Source organism: Perissodus microlepis, chromosome 18 (genome assembly GCF_051167445.1).
Source record: "Perissodus microlepis isolate ML-2025 ecotype Zambia chromosome 18, ASM5116744v1, whole genome shotgun sequence".
NCBI lineage: Eukaryota > Metazoa > Chordata > Actinopteri > Cichliformes > Cichlidae > Perissodus > Perissodus microlepis.
The window spans coordinates 29,419,921-29,441,121 of record NC_140478.1 but is presented as its reverse complement, the minus strand read 5'-3'; the positions used below and the strand labels follow the sequence as shown (position 1 = coordinate 29,441,121).

General features: G+C 37.2%; 1 protein-coding gene across 1 annotated transcript in view; it reads right to left on the bottom strand.

Annotated features, from left to right (window-relative positions):
• Positions 1–8,800: 8,800 nt before the first annotated feature.
• The window catches only part of LOC146368113 (vasoactive intestinal polypeptide receptor 2-like), a 74,765-nt gene continuing 62,364 nt past the window's right edge, over positions 8,801–21,201 (bottom strand). The window contains exons 9-13 of the mRNA XM_084912367.1: positions 20,260–20,329; positions 18,396–18,487; positions 16,461–16,590; positions 16,323–16,364; positions 8,801–14,904 (exon numbers count right to left, since the gene is read on the bottom strand). Of these exons, the coding sequence (XP_084768493.1) occupies positions 14,734–14,904; positions 16,323–16,364; positions 16,461–16,590; positions 18,396–18,487; positions 20,260–20,329 (505 nt within the window). The 3' untranslated portion in view covers positions 8,801–14,733. The remainder of the gene's footprint in view (positions 14,905–16,322; positions 16,365–16,460; positions 16,591–18,395; positions 18,488–20,259; positions 20,330–21,201) is intronic.

Here is a 21,201-nt window from a genome sequence, read left to right as displayed (position 1 = left end):
TGCCGTTTTCACTGCACTTGATGCTTGTTCATTTGAATTTCTGTTCACTTTGCAAAAGGCTCACAGAGATCCTTGAAAAAAAGGATGTAACAGCCCCATTTGTTGACAGGGCCAAGGTCAACAGAAACACAGAGAATAAATCTGACTTTCATTTGAATCGATTGGTTTAAACTTGCTCCAAGGTGATGAGGTAGAGTGTTGACTCAGATGATTGACAGTCGCCTGATAGTTGCAGGTTTGGCCACGGTCTCAGACACTTCTCAGCTGTCATTGGCTGAAGCAGAGTGACAGCTCACCCTACGACCCCTCTGGTCTTTACCATAACAACGTGTTCCCGCACGTGACCTTTGAACCCTGGCAATGTCAAGCGTCCAACAGCCAGGGACTGCCCACGCCGGGCTGTCAGACTTATCAACCATTCACTGTTGCATGCTCAAATACATGCCATCTCGTCCCCTCAGAGCTCTCTTAGACTCACATTATTCAAGTGACATGCAGAGATCACATCAGAGAAAAGAGCGCTGGCTGAAACGTCTCCTTTTCTTAAGTGTTATTTCCGGTGTTCCAGTGTGACCGGGAGTGAGAGTGCTCTCAAACCAGCACTGCAAATTTTAAACCCTAACCTCATATTTTTGGCCTAAGAAACCCAGATAAGCTGTTGTTCTAATTTTACAAACTAAACATGCCTGCTGGGTTTGAAATATTATCTTACTGCTTGCTGATCAAAACAAATCAAATCCCACTTAGAGAAATGCAGCCGTGCATTGATAAATAAAAGTCTGGCTGAAGGCTGTGTAGAAAAGAAAGAGATTGGCAGAATTTCAAGAAGTCACAGGCGTCTAATATCCGCTCCCTGCACCTGCTTATGCAGTGGAAGTGATGCATTTTGAGAGATAATGGCATCCATCACATCACGTCCTCTCTCATTACATCCTGTCAGTTCATATTAACAGATACCAACACAGAGATAAAGCTGTAAGTGTATAAAACACTATTACAACTTACAAAAATAAATGACCTGGTTTTACTGAACAGTAGGTGACAGCAGATGACTCATAACTCATAACAGTTATATGGATGCATGAGTGTTTTTTTTTATGATTGTTTTCAAGCACGTGTTGCTTTCATTTCACAGACACAATAGAGAAATACTGGATTTACAGAGAGTCTAAACTGTATGATAGCCATCACAGAATAAATGGAGAAAATGATCCTAATATAAAACTTTTGTAAATAGTCATTTAAGGAAATGATCATTTCTCTACAAATCTTTTATATTTTGCAAAACATCAGTTACTCCAAAGTTACAACTGAGGTTATTATTAATCTTTGTAATAAATATGATGTAGTGCATGTAATAAACATAATTTATATGATATTATAAAATTGAAACCAATCTTTTAATACTAGTTTTGAATAAACATGTGTATGCAAGCAGGTGGGCAAAACTGAAGTGAAGACCAAACCTGCACACTGTTTTGTTTCATTCTTATTTCTCCGGCTGTTTCTAACATTTAGAGATCAAAACTGTGTTTGAACTAGTTTTCAGGAGATAATGTTGATTTGGGTCAAAATATGAAGGGTTTGGGAGTGAAACTGGTCTCATTATTGCCACAATGAATATGCTACATGATCCTAACTAAAGGACACCTTGTCTTTATCTCTGAAACTGAATTATTGCTGTTGCTGTTGTTTATTAAGTCAGCAGCATCACAGCCATTGATGTGTTTCACGAGAGCTCCATAAAGTCATTGAAATGTGTTGTTAATTTGCAGTGGATTTATTTATATGAATTAACTGGAGTGGCCTATATGGGCCCTTTAAAAAAATGTACTTACATCAAATTCCCAATGAATTTACAGTCAGTGAAAATACAGACTAAAGATCTCTTTAATGCAGCTGTGACTTGACAAATCCTGGTTGAAGATATATTCTTAAATGTGCAAAGTTCTTTTTGTATATCTCAACTAAAAATACAAATCAAAATTTATATAAAGTGGAGACAAGTCCCAATTTGATCATCCAGAAGACTGTGGTTCATGTTCATTTTTCCACTTTGTTTTGTTTTCTTCTCTTTATGCAGATTCATTTTTATTTTCACCTGATTTTTACCTTTGCTTTCACTGGCTCTTTGGTTAGATTCAAACAAAGGAAACGACTTGAATAGGTTTAGTAAAACAGTGCGGTTTGGGTTAAAATGGTAAAACCAAGGAGAATAAAAATGCTTTTTATATAGTCAAATAAAACAGTTCAGTATCAGAACGTTTAAGTTTTATAAATGTTGTTTCATATACTGCTATAATTCTAAATGAATCCCTGAGCATGCAGGGAAAAATAGCTGAAATAACATCAGTACATACTGATGCAAACTCATACTTGCAGTGTGGAAACAGTTAAACATGTTTATGAGCAGTCAGCACTCAGCTACAATGCTGCATTTCATGCAGGGGTTTTCTGCACTGTGGGTGAACCTATGGACATGTAAGCATGAAATGTCCTAGCTGACCTAAAAGTGTCAGAGCAGCTTACACAAACAAATGAGACGCAGTGACCTTGAACCAGGAAGGACAAGAATTTTTCTGCCACTGTTTTTATCATTTTATTCTTAGTTTTTTCTTATGAATCAAATATTTACCCTAAACCTCCTGAGATGTACGTGAAATTCAAAGACATACAGCTGCTTGTTGGACCTAGCCTGGAGCTCATTGCGAAGTGTTTATTCTATGTAGGCATGTCCAGCACAAATAATTAAAATCAAGGGGTTCAAGTAGTTAAAATGTATGAGGTGTTAGCCGGAATATAATAAGAAATTAGGATCTGAATAGTGATGTATTCTGAAATGCAACAGTAACAGCTAATGTGGCAAATTCAGAATATGTTGCCCACAGCAACAATTCATTTTTTTAAAAGTAAGGAAAGCAAACTTTGAGTTTGTAATGTTTGGTTTCTTTCCGGTTGGAATTATCTGCACAAGTGCTACAAGCAAAAAAAAAGAAAACCCCCAAACTGCAATTCCTTTCTGTCTGATCTGCAGAGTATGCAGCAAAAATATTGAGGTTTGTGAGGACCCAAGCACAGATTTATGCAGATGCAAACTGGAGTAAACAAAACAACCAATTTAGTAGGCAGTAAAAAATAAAGGTGACACAAAATCCAAAAGAAAAAAAAAAAAATTCCTAGTAACAGAAACCTAAAGAAATGTAGGAAACACGACCACTGACATACAGGATACACTAGGAACAACACACAGACACAAGAGTAAGTTGAACAGGACACAAGAGAAAACTAAATAAGACAAGAGACTAACTAGAAACATGAATAACAGAACTTTGGGAAACAGATGCAGGACCAGGACACTTTCATCTTAATATGGTACATTATTATCAGCACCAGCAGCAGACTTCAGGTGGATTAGCTTTTATGGGAAAAATTCAGATTCCTCTCACATGGAACTGACGAGACTCCTATTTGCATTAATGAAGGTTTCTACTATGAAAACTGGAAAGTAGTTATTTTCTAACACAATCAGTAAAAGCTGTAATCAAAGCAAGTTGCTTTAAAAGTCAAAAGCGTGTCTCCCTGTAAGTAGAAATTCTTATTAAAAGTCACAAAAAAAATGGACTTCTAAAATACAAAAACCTCTAAAAAAGATACCTGTATTTCTAGATTCAGTGGGATTTGCAGTTTCCCAGAATACTTTTGTTATTTGTGTCTGTTGTAAAATAAAATCAGTAAAATTAGCTTTAAATCATTAAGAATTGCAAACTTTGCCCTTGAGTAATCATGCTTTTAATCTCAGTATCAAAGTAATCCATCAGTAATTATCAGTACATTCAAATGTAATGGAGCTTATGGAAGAACATGACAAAAAGAAACCTGACACAGAGTTGAGCAGCAAAATCCAAATTAAGTTCTGCATAAAAAATCCAACAAGTAAATATAATTAATGCAAAAAGATAAATAAAAGGCAAAAAGACTCACAAGGAGATCAGACCCATATGGAAAAGAAATTTAAAAAAAAAACATACAAGTTTCATTTATATAATTTAAGGTGGATTAATCAAGAAAACCATAAAAAACTGAGGGAAAATAGGTTTCAATGTAGTGTCACCATCCTCTGCTTTACAAAAAGCTGACACTGATTTATGCAGAGTCTGGAAACAAACATGTGTCTATCTGCAAACAAAAAGTGTAAATAGCATTAGTAGTGTAAATGGCACTTTTATGGTACTTTTCCAGTTTAATCTGAACGCTCAAAAAGTTTTATATTACACCTTATTCAGTGTCTGAATACGGTGCTTCTAGTAATCAGATGCACACGGTTGTAGCTCATTATCTTGCCTACATTATCATTATATATTATTATATTATTTTCAGATATTATCTTGCCTAAATGCTTTGGGTGCCTTGAAAAGCACTATATAAATCCAATCCATTATTATTATTATGACATGCAGTCTGCATGCAGACTGTAAGAGCTGGGGTGACAACATGCATAGGAGCCAGTGTCAATATGGATCTGTTAAAAAGGCTCCTGGTGGGAGCCACAGTTGGACCGCACTTTACTGAAATTTAAGGAATCAGCAACCAAAGTGCTCCTGAGATGAAAGTCCCAGTTAAACAGATGTTTGGTGCAGACAGATGGAGCAGCCAGATGGCTGACTCCTCATGCGCACTGATCTGTTTCTCACTAGTTAACCAACTGCTAATTTGAAAACATGCCGTTTGAAATGTGGCCACGGGATAATTCAAGTGGATCGCTGAGTGAAGGAACTGAATGAGAAAGTGACACCATCTTACTACAGTGATTCCATTCATGAGGAATAACGTTTTCATGCATTATACAATTTTAGGACAACAGATGTGTTTAAACAGGAATGATCCATATTCACACAAGACGTGAGAAAAGGCCAAGCCTGCACATGTCTGAGTTTTCATTAAGTGGCATAAATTATCTGTCAAGAAAGTTAAATATGGATTTGAAAGGGTTTTAAAGTTATGCACTATGATGGAGTTTTAAGCTTGAATTTGGCTGAAGACCAGGGGTTATCAGAATAAGGGGTAGATTGTATGGTGTGTAAAAGATGGATACAGCCAGTGTGATGCCATCCATCAAGCTGAGCATTGCTTCTGTCATCATTATGTTTTGAAACTAGATGTGATGAATGAGGGGCAGTTCTTACTGGCAAACCAAGAACCACTTATTTATGAGATAGGTTCACCCTAAAACATGCCCTCCGAAAGTGTTTAGTCCAGTCACAGTTCAAGGCAGCACAGAGTCATTTTCCCATTGATTTGTAATACTAGGTGATAGTGGGGAAGAAGAACTCAATAATAAATAAAAACAGAATCGAATGCAATCTCACAGACTCGTATTTCATATACAATAGAACACAGAAAACAGAACAAAAGTGAGAAATTGCACCATTTTTAAAAAGACTGGTGCATTTAAAAAGAAAGTAAATGGTACAAAAAAGAAACTATTTGCAACTAATTTGATTGTTAATTTGTCATTAACATGATTGGATATAAAAAGAGCTTTTTAAAAGAGGCAGTTTCTCAGAAGTAAAGATGGTAAAAGGCTCAACTATTCACAATGTGGGCTAAATATATATATTACACTTAATATATATATTAAAATTACACTGTGACAGTTAAACATCTATATCAGTTACAGTTTATTAAATATCAGGAGTCAGTTAAATGCCTTCAGGGTTGAATGTTTTTGACATTTACGTTACAGCCTTGATTAACACTGTTCACTTCCTCAGTCTCCTATTTTCATTTTTGCCAGCTAAAGAAAATGTTATAAAGAGTCAGTTTCCCCCTCTGGAGGACCGTAGTTTTCATACACAACAACCAGCGATGTGAAGCCAAGTGCTCAGTCATCACCCTAACAGGGACCCCCTCATCCAGCCAGCCTGTTCCCTCTCAATTAGCAGCATCTTTGCTTCAAGTCACTCTGTCAGCTCCAATCAAGGCAGCCCGTCTTCTCAGAGATGACTGAACATCCAGCTCGCCTCCTCAAGGCTGGTCTCCAAGGACAAAAGAGCCAGCACGTCAAGAAGACATGAGAATGGATAAAAGTGAAGAAAACATGGGGAAATTACTAAAAGCCTAAATATGTTTCTTTTTATCCATGCATGTTCCATCTCTGATGCTAAGAGTCATTAATTTTTAATAGGACTGGGATTTTTGGAAGTTATAGCTGTAAAACTGTAGTTCATTATCTTTTTAACACTAGTGTTTTGTTAGACATGATGCTCACGGTAAATTAAATCAGTGTTGTGGCATGTTTGCACATGTAGTTTAAGTAGCATACAGGGGAAAATGAGCTTTAAAATATCTGGAACAAAGTTTCCAGACTTCTAACACAGTTTCAATCAGATTTGATTAATGCAGTTTTTAAGCAGTTATGTTCCTGTGACAGTTAAGATGAAAGTTAAGGGTCCTGCTCTGTTTATTTCGCTATTAGCACAGTCTAATCACCAAAGGATTTCCACAATGGCTTCTGAGTGCTGAGACGTGCTTCAAGAAGGACTTTGGTATATACAAATGCAATATTTATGATAACTCTGTTTACCCTCATAGCCAGGTATTAGAGTGGGATTTGGCAGGTTGGGGACTCTTGAAGCTGTTTTTAAAATTTGAGAAAATCATGTCTGGATGCTTTTCGTGGCTGCCCTTTCTCATACAGCGGGGAACATCTGGCTTCAGATGCTTTCTCATTACTGGAAATACTCCCCCACTCACTAGGTGCAAATGAACCACATAATCAGCAGCGCTAGTCACATATCGACACAATCCAACATCACACTGGCTTTTTACTATGGTTAAGGGGAAATTAATCTTCCTCCAACATTTACAGTCTGACGTATAAAGTATAAAGTTTGGCACGTTTTATAATCAAAACCATTAACAGACTAAAACTCAGACTGATGACTACTAACCTAACAGTAGCCCACTCTGCATTAGGTCAAGTTATATTTATTTTAAAGTACAACACCGTATGTCAAACAAAAAAATTGTTCCCTATTCTCACAGAGAAAGAAACATACACTAATAAAGTGGCTGGCTTATTAAAAATCTAAACTTATACCATTGCTTTTTCAATTTTTGTTCTTTTTACCATCTTCAGGATTAAAGTTGTCAGACTATGTTTGTTAAGGTTCTCAGTCATCCAGGTCATGGTAGTCTAACAAGCTTGGAAAGAAAAGGGTCTGGACTAACTTAAGTTTCTTGAAGATGTTTCACCTCTCATCTGAGAAGCTTCTTCAGTTCTAAGAGCAACTGAGACAGAGATGTTCACATGTTGGACAGAGAGACAGATGGTGTGAAAGACTGTGAATGACCATCTTTGAACAGAGGCGGAGGCTTACGACACCAACTGTCTAACATCTATAATCCAGTTTTGGGATCCCTTCCCAGACGCCTTTACAACCACTCACATCCTGGGTCATTTGATCTCAGGAAATCACATGATAGGGTGGGGCTAGGTTTTACCAATGGGTTCACCTGAATCCTTGGCTGATTGTGACCTACACCCGTTTTCACACCTTGGTTTGTGTGATTAGGTAGAGGATCAGCAGGAGGTCTATGACACTCTAGGGAACCCTCCCATAGGCTTAAAATCTGGGACTTTCCACCAATAGCTCTTAGAACTGAAGAAGCTTCTCAGATGACAGGTGAAACGTCTTCAAGTTACTTAAATAAGTCCTAACACTTTTCTTTCTAAGCTCCTTAGAAAAGTTTTCAGGCATTTAACTGTGTTAATAAAGTTTTTTGACATTATTTTGGACAAAACTATCAGATTTTTGTGTCTATTCATCAAAGGTCTTGAGCCCACATTAAATCACAGTCATTGCTCCTTAATGCCTAGTACAGTTTGCATAAAGCAACAGTGCCATCTTTGTGACTTTGCTTTTATTTAACTCACAGACATGAATGCATGTCTGGTCCTGCATGTTGGATTGTTAATTGAAACTGGCAACACTTATCGGAAAACCTCATCGGGGCTCGGGCGGCACAGCTGCAGGGCATTTAATAGTTTGTAAATGTAGCTGCAGATGTCATTTTGGTCCAGTCGATGTTTCATACTGCTGTGGTGTTTATTCTTCATTACCACCCAGACAAATATATATAAGCTATTTAGTCATCCAAACATGATCAATAGATCCAGTTTGGTGAGTGAAATCAGCTGAAAAGACTATAGCGCACGGCACTTGTATTCACGACTAGTTTCTTCGACTAAAGCGTGTAATCTACACACTAATTAGTTCAAAAAGTCCTTAAAACTGAACATTTGGACTTTTCTTCAGTTGAATTTTCAACCTTTTAAGTAATGTTAAAAAAATCGAATCAATGCAACACGGCTCTTTGCTCTGACCGTAAGCAACCACATATTGGTAGACATTTGGTTCACCACTCTGTTCCTCAAACACAATATACAATATATTACAAGTCATGGCAAAGATTACGTCATTTACATAATATGTCTCTTCCATTTTATTGATCTAATATTTCTAGTTCTTTGAAAGAATTCAGTATTTGTGTCTGAAGCATGAGATGAAATCCATGATGCATTACTCTAATTAAAATCTGTTACATGTGAACTTCAGCTAAGGAGTCGGAGTGACCACAGTTCACTGCCCATGCTGTTTTTCTCTTATCTGATGAGAGGAATTCATCCTAATTAGAGGGCAGATAAAGGACATTTGTTAGACAGCATTGTGTAAGATGTTTGGACCACCGATACAGTCTGTTTGTTTTGACAATAATATCATTATTCAAACAAACATTCATCTTCATTGCAGCTTTCAGATTTTAGCAACGTATAAAAGAGCAGTTCGAGACTACATACCTTCACCAACACGACGCAGGAACTGAGTCCATCAGTCTGGATTAGCTTCTGATATTTCCAAGACATCAAGACAGTGTGCCCAATTAGAATTTTAATAACCCTTGCACTAAATATATATATTAAAAAGAGTGTAACCCAGGATTAACCCAGTATTTCATAAGCTTGTTATGGTGTGTTTACTTGATAGGTTAGTAAGCGTCCACTGTGAAAAACCAAAGTTGTTTTAAACAACTTTTTCTTTGTTCTGATCAACCTTCAACTGCTGAAACTTTATAAAAGACTAAATAAACCAGAAGCAACAAAAGCAGTGCACAGAATCTGTTTATTTTTTTAATTTTCATTCAAGTTGTGCTTCCATTTCAATGTCCTTGTCACATGTTCGGATGTCTTTTAAAAGAAAACAGTCACTAATTTCCCACCACATCAATCAACAATGAGCTGCAAAAGAGTTTTCAATAGGCTAAAAATAATAATAATTGCAACATTTGAAATGTGCTGAAGGAGAGACTGCTTTAAAACATTTTAGGAATCTTCTTTTGGGCTTTGTGAACCACAATGGAGAACTGCCTTTAGTGAACATGAGGTTTTATAGGTTGGCACATTTGGGTACCAAATAAGAAAACAGGTAAAGGTAAAGACCAATTCATGGTTTCTGCGGACTAAACTCAAACAAGCAGATCTGAACATGTTATGTGCACTAGAAAAGGAGTCTATCGTGAATATGGTGAAGGCTGGATATTTTTAAAGTTCATTATAAAATGTAGTATGCCATAAATGGATACCATAAAGTACACTCTTTGTGTGAGCTGAAGAAGCCAACACATCAAATTTTAACCTTTTGATGGTGTAACGGTGCACAACCTGTTTTTTATGTGCAATATTGCTAAAAGAGACAGACACAACCACACACACAAATAGCAGCCAAAAACAAGATGTGGAAGTGTCATCAATAAAATATACATGGTGGAAATATATGTGGTGCAAAAACCAGGTTTTTATGTAAGTTTTTTTGGCACATATTCCGTTGTTTCCCTCTGAGGACCCAAAATTTGGGCTGTGCATGAACTTCCTCACAGCTGGCTATGTGGACCCTCTTCAACATGGAAACCATGAACTGGCCTTGAGTTAGACTCTAAAATGAATAAATTATAATAAGGCCAGTAGCTACTGTTCTCAGATGGAATAAAAGCTTCCATGACATTTATACAGCTAGGCTCATTCCTGTTTGAGATGAGGACGGTATCAGCACTGAAGGGGCCACCAAATGCTGGGATACGCTTTAGATTGTGTAGATCAGGAGTCTCCAACTCCAGTCCTCGAGAACTATTCTCCTTCAGCTTTAAGATGCATCCCTTTTCCAACACAACTGAATCGAATGATTGGCTTGTTACCAGGCCTTTGCTAAACTTGATGGCCTGCTGAAGAGGTAATTCAACCATTTCATTCAGCTGTGTTGGAGCAGGGATGCATCTAAAATCTGCAGGACCAAAGCTCTCGAGGTCTGGGCTGGTGTAGATACTATAATGGGTTCAAAGATTTTAAAAGTAGTTTTCAGAGTCTTTGAATCACTTGAGGCTATTAGTAATGATGAAAATTGCACAATTTGCAAGCTTTTGAATGGTTTTGGTTCAGATTAGTTTAAGGAAGAAATGGATAAAGCCAATCCCAGTGACTTCAAATGATTTTGAACTGCAAACAAGTTTGGCCCAAGTGTCTAGAATTTTCAATGTAATACATGTTACCACCCAGAAATCATGTTCCTATCATTGAGGGGACAGAAAAACAAGCAATATTAAATAAAATGCAAATTTCCAGAGAGTTACATTCACACAGTGCAATGCTTACAATGGTAGCCTTTATCAATCATCTTTTGCATAACATTCATGGTGTCTAAGTACAAATACATGTGTTCAGGCGACATGATTCGTAGCATCATGTCAGTCAACATTAAATATGAATTCACTCGGCAAGTCAACACTGTGTGGTGTATGGTTTTGTAGACTCTCAGTCATTTGTAGTCACATAGATATTAAATGACACACTGAGTAACATAGTGACATCTTTTAAGGTACTTGGTAACACTTTCATTAAGGCAACAGCTTTGTTTTGAAATTACAACTGAAATTTCTGTACAATTAAACAAGTTGTTTAGTTAAATTAATCGACATTGATTTCAATAGATGATCACTTGTTTAAATCGTTATTTAAACAAGTGGGAACATTTACTTATTTAGTTTCTGTTTAAGGACCAAATAATTTTTTGACAAAATCAGCAGCAGCTGAGCTAAAACCTTAGTATGGACACCTGTACCCACCTGCTACTAAAACTGTTAATAAATATCTTAGACTAAATGATTGCTGTGTTACTTTACAGCACGACTTCACAACGCAGGTTTTTTTTGGTGTGTGAGGACATTTCATCTCTCTTTCAAGACGCTTGTTGGGTTGAGTTGGGAGTGTGGGATGAATTGCCTGGTTAGGTTCTCAAGACTGCATTCTAGGTTACTGAGACCTGGTGTTTTAAGCCGCCACCTCTGTTTAGTGCTTACTGTTTACAGGAGATACAGACGGCCTATTTTACTCCTGTCACAGACACAGATGAGTCTGTCCTGTTGAGCTGGCTCTTTATGTTGTACCATGCATCTGACTGGTTGTAGGTGGATGAAAATGACGAAACAGAGGGATGATATTTCTTCACAAACCAAAAAGTAATCCAGTAATCCAAGGTAACTAAATCCAAGTACTTAAAACTACCATGAAGTGGATTACTAAGAAACTACAAAGACATGTTACCATGAAGAACACAGTTGTCGTTATCTATACTATTCAAACATGCTTTATCTTTTTGCCCCCTCCTTTTTGTCATTTCCTTTTCTGTTCCTTTCCAAATTTTTAACAAAGCACCATTTGCACCATAGACAGTGAATCCATGCTGCAAGTCTTCTCTTTAGGCATCTCCCTGTCTGTCTAATAAGTTCCCATAAAATAAAAGCATGAATAAAATCCCCAAAATAACTCTTGAAAGACTAAAGCTTCATACATTACTAGTAATGTAATATATAGTATTTTGTATCATCTGCTGATATGCAGAAGATACCATAAATATGTAATAAATAATAATCGCTTTAATAACAAAACAGGGAAATTTCAAGACTCGTCTCTGCCTCGGTGTTGTTCACCCTGCAAAACACATTGAAATAAGTTTGGACAAATATCTGATCTCCTTCTATGTTCTTCAAATTTTATGGACCAGATTATTTGCTGCTGCAAGTATGACTTTACCTGATGTTTATGTGTATTTTATTAACTATATTTTGTGACACAACGCAAGAGCTGAATGCTGATTTAAAATATAGGGACACACACATACACTTAAATTAAAGGTTTGAAGAGGAAACTACTAAAAATAATTCTGTATGCCTTAAATCAAGTGTCACCAGAACTTTTTGTATTGTGCTGACCATTAAATACAACATGTTAAAGAAAAATAAAGCACATTGCAAAAAGCAAAAGTTTTCGTTTTTTCGCGTTTTGTCTTGACAAAATATACAATTAGAATCTACAAGAAATCACACATTAACAGCCGTTTACCAAAAGCAATCAAAAAAAGTCAAACACTGAGGATTTCATGCAACTACCACAAAACACTGGTTGCATGAATAAAACCAACATAAGTAAAACATTTCATATTTACTTGTATCCACCAGGCACTTCTGCATTAAGTGGTGACGGCCTGGAGGTTCTTCTGCTGAAACACATTAAATGTGTTTTGAAGCGAATTTCTATCATACAAACCTCTTTTTATGTAAGTAATTTTAAAGACATCATTATTTCCCAACACAGGCACTCACGAACACGCCATCTTGTTAATTAAATGACATCTTTAAAGTGCTCGTCTGTGTTGTGTCTTTAGAACAGGTCACCGAGCACTGTGCCAAAACCATCAGAGCATGGATGAAGAGTTTGGAGCATGCTCAGGACTTCTCAGTGACAGCAGTTTGTTGACTGTGCATCAAAAATGAAAGTGTTTTGGAGAACAGTTTGGATTAAAATTGGTACAAAACAACCCTGTGTTTACCAGTGGTTTTGTTTTTTTTAACCATAAGCCCAGAAACACTGAGCTCATGTGCTGACCTGGGTCAAAATGCGTTTTCGACTTATTCTTACCAGTAATTTTAAGTATCAAATGGGTGGGTGTGGCCACTGTGGACCAGTAAATGATTCACTGAAGTGACAAGTTGTCACCTTTCCCTGCATATTTGTAAAAAATCAATCATTAAAACTGACCTTTATGTGAAATGGTCTGAAAAAAACTAGGAGAAGCTTATTAAAAGAACAGCTAGAGACACTATAAGTAAAACCTAATGTTTAAAAAAATATTTACAAATCAATTTTTTACAACTTGATTTAAAAAAAAAAAAATTACGTAACCAAGTTTTTCTATTTAAATGATAGAAAAATGTACTACCCATGGTCTCCAAAAGGGATAACATATGCTCAAATTTGGGTTTGGAGACAGCTGTGGTAAAAAGGCAACAACAATGACTTGGTACTGAAAGCAAATGCTGTGTTAAAGTTGGGTTTGGACACCAGCATTTCTCACAGATTTTTGGAAATATTCCCATTAGGACCCAGTATGCAAACACAACAGCAACTGACAGGAGGGTGGCGAAACACAAGAGGCTTTAATCAGGAATTTGATAACTTAAGGTGCTTTACAGAGTGACAGCCAGCCAGGAGCACCAAACAACAGGAGAACATTTGGAGGCTAAGAGTCTATTTTTCTAAGACAAACACCATGGAGAGGGAACAGATGGACTCAATCAAGACAATAATGAGAACAGGACATTAAAAAAGATTGGAATTAAAATCGACCACATTAAGATCATTCTTTCAAAGCAGGGATTAAACTGAAACAGGGTGAGGAACAAACTCACACAGACACCTGTGATACAGACTGGGAGAACACAGGAGGCACATGGAAAAGGATTGAAAACATATAAGAAAGAACTAAGGTGAGTAGTTTTGCGGGATTTAATGACAGGACTGTCACTTTGCTGCGTTATTGCATACAGCATGCACGTTCTGGAAACTAAATCCTGACACGCTACCATGAATTTTAGGTCAGTATCAAACAAAAAAGTATTGCAAGGTTTCCCATAGCCAATCTATTATATTTTACAACATGGCTCCAAAATGACAGCTGGTAAGACTGCAGCACAGTATTACCAGCGGTGTTAAATCGCACAGCAGGCAACAGTTATATAAAGATTTGTATACTTAAACAATCACCTGTTATCCTTTCTGTTAAAGACGGCAAAAATGGTTCTGTTTTTTTTTTTTTTTTTTGCATTTTTTGCAAGTGCCAATTTAAAGTCTGCAGCACCTAGATCCTGCTGTTTCTATTACACGTATATGTTTGTTCAAAAATATAGATTTTAATGCATGCAACATTCAAGTATATACATTTTATATCTCATCCGTGCACAAAGCTCCAGGTAAAACAGTATAAGGACGTTGCACATGTTTTTCTCTGCTCACGCAGCAGACATCATAGCATGAAGACTGCAAAAAAAAAAAAAAAGGCTCTTAGCAGCAAACACAGTAAACCTCACTGGACAGATCTGAAAAGCTTTTGATCCACTAATGAGAAACTTGAAGGCTTGCAGAGATTTGTAAAGCTAAAACCAAAATCTGCACTACAGTGATGTGCAGGTCCCACCCATGTGGTACTTCATCTCAAAGTACTACTTTTTCCTCTTTTTTTGTATTTTCCTAATAACTTTGTAAAACTATTGGACCCAGGTCAATCTTAAGAATGCATTTTTTTGTGTTTTTGTAGTGTTTGTTTGTGTGTCAAAGACCTCGTGTTCTCACAGCACCGAGGTCTCTGTCTGCAGAATGGACTGGGTTCTGGAGTTGCTGTGAAACTGCACCATGTGCTGTGAACCGTTTCTGGAGGCGAAGGTGTTGTTGTGGCGATTCCTGCTCAGACGACAGTTCAGACACATGCTCCGCCATTTTCTTTTTAGCTCACCTTGAACCTTCAGGAACAGGTAAAATTTAAAAAATTAAATCATTTGGATCAACTAAACACCAATATTGCTAAAAACTTGATCCAATTAGGTTTTCAATGCATCTCATCTGCTACTTCTGGGGGATACTAAAAAAATGGGAGACACAGCCTTTATGTATTTGTGTGTGTGTGTGTGTGTGTGTGTGTGTGTGTGTGTGTGTGTGTGTGTGTGTGTGTGTGTGTGTGCGTGTGTGATTTACATTGCCGTGCTTGAGAGCCACCATCTACCGGATGTGTGTCTGCACATATACTTGGCCAATAAACATGACTCTGATTCTGATTGAAGTGATGATGAATTTTATCATGTCATGATGAAAGTGAGTAAAAATATATCTAGATTTAAATATTTTTTAATTCTTTTGCATTCTTTTGCATCGCATTATCATGATTTGATCCATTTGGTCCAGCAACATTTGGCATGATTATGTCTGATTATCTGTATGATCATCTTATATAAGCCAGGATAAATCAGCCTGCTTAGTTGGTGGAAAATTCAGTTTCCCATTCCCCAATTTCTGTTGGAGCTCGGGGCTGCAGAATGGTGGCAAGAAGAATGCTGTGAGACCAAATTTAGAAAATCTTTCTCAGCATTTGCATCAATGAGCACCTTCCACTTTAGGAAAAGAACAAGGAAAAGATGCTTCCTTGTTATTTTGTATCCAGTTGATCAAATTGCCTGAGTGGCATCTTAAATCTATAAATACTTTCCTCCTTTTTGATATCTGCCATTCATCTTTGTTTTTCTTCATATTCTCCATGAGTATCTATGGAGAACATAAAACTTTGCTACAGTTCAATCACTACCTCATTCCAAATATTAATCACACATATCAGTTACATGCACAGTAATTATTTGGGATCCCAGGCAGCTTCTAACTGATTGAGCAGAACTTCCTCCATCTGGCAAATTCACCACTCACCAGTATTTATGATAATGTAATGGAACACATCATGATACATCCAATGATTTTACATAAAGTCAAAATGTGTGACAAATTCAGCTGACACAGTGTAGCTAAGTTTACTAATGAATGGAGTCTGACTGGGAGATAAAAGGAGGACACTCAGCAATCAACACTTTGCAGATTTTAATTTTAAACACTTTTTAATAAACTAATATAAGGAAAACACTGAAATGTTGGAAAACATTTTAGCTCCAACAAATGAAATTTTTTAAACGTTTCTATGAAAGATTTACAAAATTAAGCTAAACAGGCACACTATCAGTTGAGTATAGAAACATTCATGGATAGATTTCAAGAGCTTTTCTATTTTGCCTCCCAGAAATCACTTTCATTCAAATGTTTTACTGTTTAATCAATTTGACTGCTCATTAAAATGACTAAATCCATACTTTGTATTTTATCAGTTCACCTGATAACTTACCTCACTGTTCAGGAAACAGTAGAGAATGGCCACGACCAGACCCTAAAAAAAAACACTTAATGAAGTAAAGTTTTTTCAGAAAAGTTTCAGAATCGCTGCTTTAAAGGATCAATAAGGTGAAAGACACTTGTTCAGCACCTGAAAAGATCCAAGGGCAAGGTCAAAAAATATTTTATAATCTTCTGCGATGGATTCACTGAGAGTCACGAAGACCACATAGTGGATGCCAAACAAAGGAATCAGCAGGAGTGTGGATTTGGCCAGCCTCCTGAGAGAGAAACAGTCATATACAATTATTTTATGATACAATTTAAGAATAAGATATGGTGCAGTGTATCTTTTAATTGTTCATTACAAGACCGATGCAATAAATCAGTTAAACATGGATGACTAGCGTGCCTAATTCATCTGACACAGATTCTTTTGTAGGGGGTCCAAACATACTTCGGCATACTCTGCTCACCTGGGCCTTGCAGCCTGTAAAAACAAGCCTCTGCATTCACTCTTTCTGCTGTCTCAGTGTTAAACATAAAAATACACCCAATGATAATGTGAGACAGTGAAACAGTGGAATGATCTAAGGAGCTTGGAAAGAAAAGCGTCTGGGCTTATTTAAGTTGCTTGAAGACGTTTCATCTCTCACTGAAGTGTCTTCAGTTCAAAGCTCCAATGGTGGAAAGTCACAGATTTATGTGGACATAAACAAAGAAGCCTGTCGGACTTTTTTAAAACTGAGCTCGAACTGTTCTCTTGAATTGAGATAACTCGCTGCATCTGCTGTCCAGGGTTCTGCTGGGAGGCTCACACCATCAACAAATCTGATATCAGAAGTAATCTTTCCAAAAACTCTTTACATCCCACTGCAATCAGACTACTAAATGCACCCATCCATCTGTGCTCTAACACCACGCTTGCTCATGAGTATGGATTTATTTCCAAGGTGATACCAAAGTATTCCCAAGCCAATTAAGCCAGTCAGTTGTACTGTTTCCCACTTCTGCTCCAGGGTCTCCTCCTGGCTGGACATGCTTGAAAGTCCTCTGCTAATTTGTCTTTATTTATTATTTTATTTATAATATATGTTATTCTATTTCTTTGTGCATTTATTGTATGCACATTCCTCTTTTTTGACTTTTCACATTTTTGTAGGACTTTAATAAATTCTTAAAACTTTGCCATCAACCTTCTTTTGTGTTGACATCTTCAGCACTGCTGCTCCACATAGATCAAGGATCTGTTCACTACTTTTTGTTGGCTGTTTGGCATCATCCTATTTGTCTCTTTCACACTGTGATTATGAGTTCATAGAAAACCCCATATAAAAATAAATTGACATTGTTGGGCAAAGCCTTTCAACAGTGGAAATCTCAAAAAGTAAGAAAGAAAAGTCGCACTTTTCCGCGTGGCATTGGGATACAAGCGGACAATCAAATTGCTCATGCAGCACACTCCCAAAGAAAACGGTAAAATCCTCTTTTCCTGCATCACTCCCAAGCTGTCAAGTGTCAGCTCAGTCTTCACCTACACCAACAAGAGATCCTGCAGTGAAACAAATTGGGCTTACCCACCACCTCTCACCACTAAATTGTGGATCCCTGTGGACATGAAGAATACCTGACAGCTCAGCACGAGTAAGATTTCACCGGAGAGGAAAACTGCCTGAAGATTAAACAAAGCAAAGCCTTAGACAGACACTAAACTGCAGAGAAAATGTGGCTCCATAAAGGAACAAAGGTTCCTCCTCGTTTCATAAAAGCAGCATCATGAAACGCTGTCTTGTCGAATGAGCGTTAGCGTCACTCTTATCTCAGTCAGCAATACTAGAGGATAAAAAATGTTCTTGGTGTCTCAGATGATCATGTTTTATACTTTGAAGCATTTAGCTGACTCTTTTATCCACAGCAGCTTTTACTGACTGAGCAGGTGTCATTTACTTGATGACACAACAGTTGACACAACCTGTCACCTTTTGTTAACTTAGCTTCAAGTGCATGTTGGAAAAAATGAAAATATAACAAAACGAGGATCCTGGAAGGCAGAGGTGCGGTCAAATCGCATCAAATCGAATCCTACCTGTACTGTGATTGGTCATTGCCGCCCACGTCAGGACACCTCAGCTTCTGAACCAAGATCCGAATGATGCAGATGAACTGAATGAAGTTTACCTTGGGGGGGAGTGAAAAAATAACTTATAATCCATAAGGGGTGATTTTTATTTTGCTGTGTTCGATACTTTGCCACCCACCAAATCCAAGAAATAGGAGGTCATCATATAAACGCAATTTAAAACAGGAAGGCCTTGTTCTAAATAAAAAAGCAGCCTACTTTATTCTTTTTTAAAAAAAATGAGGGATTTGTGTCTCATCATTGAACAGAGATTTTTTTTGCTTGTTAGGCAAATGTATAAAGTTCTTCTTTAAATAAGTAAAAAAAACCTGAACTGAACTTGTTTTCTGTTACAGTTATTTTCTGTTGTTTCAGATCTTTTTTAAACATTACAAACTGAAATAATTTTGCAAAAATTAGCAAAATATCTCTATCGCTGCATAATGCCATCATTCTAATGTTTAGTGTTATGTTTTTCCTGCTAGCTAAAAGGCGATCATCAGAGAACTTCTAATATAATCTAGAGCTCCCGTTCTCTGGACCTCTGGTTCCTTAGGCGAAACAGTCCAGAATGAATGGGATCCTATGGTGCTGTAGTCCAAACACAGACATTTTGGCAGGCAAACATTTTCCTCTCACACTTCTCATCATGTCTTTGATAGAAGAAGGTGACAAAATATAGTCCTGAGGAAAGAAAATATTTTCACAAGACTCTGGGCAGAAATTAAGAGAGTAAGTATCTGCCAGCTGGTCTGACCACATCTATAAAAACAGAAGTTTTGCTACTTTGTTGGTCTGGTGTATTTTTGTGTTAACAATATGCCGCAATCTTTTCAGGGGTGGACGTCCCAGAAAATTGACTGTGCAGTACTCAGAAATTGCCCTGCACCCTACAACCATATAACATGGGTACTGGTCACAGTTAAAATATTATGAATATACAGTATATGAACATTTAGGTTAGGCTACATCTTCGCAGTTGGCTGATACAAAGCACTGCATGCTGTAGGTCACTGATGCCTGAGACATACTGATTTAAAAAAATTTGAGGGAGGGAGGCTGATTTATTATCCTTTAGGATGTGGTAGAGTGGATAAAATGGTCTGTGAGCCACCTCTGTCCCTCGGGCCATATTATATCCATGTATGCCTTTAAAGGATGAAAGAGATTATGGTGGGCTGTCACTCAGCAGGGCAGCAGGAATGCACTCAGCGGGAATTCCTATGAAGTTAACACCTTGAGACATGAGGTACTAACACATCACACTGCTGCTTTTGGACGTTACACAGAACGCTTGGTCATGAGTATGAATTTATTTAAGACTTTCTTTCAGGTTTTAAAAGGTCTTAAAATCAAAAGGATCACAAACCCTAACACTTTAGTGAAATATACCGGGAGAAACAACTGTAATATCATCCGGTAATGCTGTTCGCTGTCTTCTTGATACATTTTATTTTTCTTCACGTGTAGCTGAAATTGGAAAAGGACAGATTTTAAAAGACTACTGTACTTTAAATACAGATCATTTCTGTAGAATGTTATGGAATAATTTGAAAAATATATGGATGTATCAGTGGGAATTTAGAAAATCGTACTAGTGAGATCTGAAACATTGCCATAGGTTTCTAAAGGGTTTTGTCCAAAACCAGATTAAAAAAAATGTGAATAAGGTCAAAGACAGATATTGTTTCACATGACGGACTTATTTATTTTCCACTTTATGTTTTCAGTATTTGTTTTTTATAATCAACCAGTTTTTCATTTCAGGCAACTGAATGCTTTTTTAACCAATACGCAAAATCTGCAGGTAAAAATGAAAGCAATGGCTTACCATAATGGAGAATCCAATTGGTCCGTTGATCACCCAGTTGGGTATGGGTTGGTCATTTGTTTCCCAGCACCTGAAGGTCACACAAAAATATGAATGTAATAGTTATGTAAATATTATATATAGCAGTAATAAAAAATGGGCATTTTAAAAAACAGAGGAAGTGCTAGTGGAGCAATAAATGTAGTTGAATCACTGCTAAAAGTACCATAAGATGGAAAGAACCTGGTCTTCACTGCTTAACTTGAGCACTAGTAATTTTTCTACAAATTTGGAGGAAGCCAGATGGTAATAGACCCCATCTTACTGACTCCTTTTCGGAAGTGAGAAAACATAATTCTAACTCTATGTTTGATCTCTACTAATGAAGCTCATTTCTGCTGCTGGCAATCCTGTGACCTTCACTTAAAGTCCAAACCTTTACGTGGTGCGTAGATCAGCTAATAAACATTCCAGTTTATAGTGACAGTGTCAATATTATAACTGAGCCCTCAATGTGCCAATCAATCTCTTTTGATTTCACCTAGGTAAAAGGGTACAAGTTTGAAATCTCAAAGTTCTTTTAGATAGATCACGATCCTGAATGACTACAGACCTGTCTCAAATCCCCACCACCACCACCACAACCGTACCCCAATTAGGCAATGCTGTTAACATGGTACTGCACTTCATCCTCCAACACATAGACCTCCAGTAATTTACGTCTGGTTATTTCTGTAGACTTTAATTCCTATCAGACTCTCAGATCTTTAGTAACAGATCTCCCCAAGGCTGTGTACACTCTCCCCTGCTTTTCTCCTTGCATACCAACCGCTGCACCTCCAGTCACCAGTCTGTCAAACTCCCGAAGTTCACAATAGACACCACCCTCATCAAACTCATCTCAAGGATATGTGTGAGGGTGCACTGACAACCTTATGACCAATTCAGAGACAACAGCCAGGA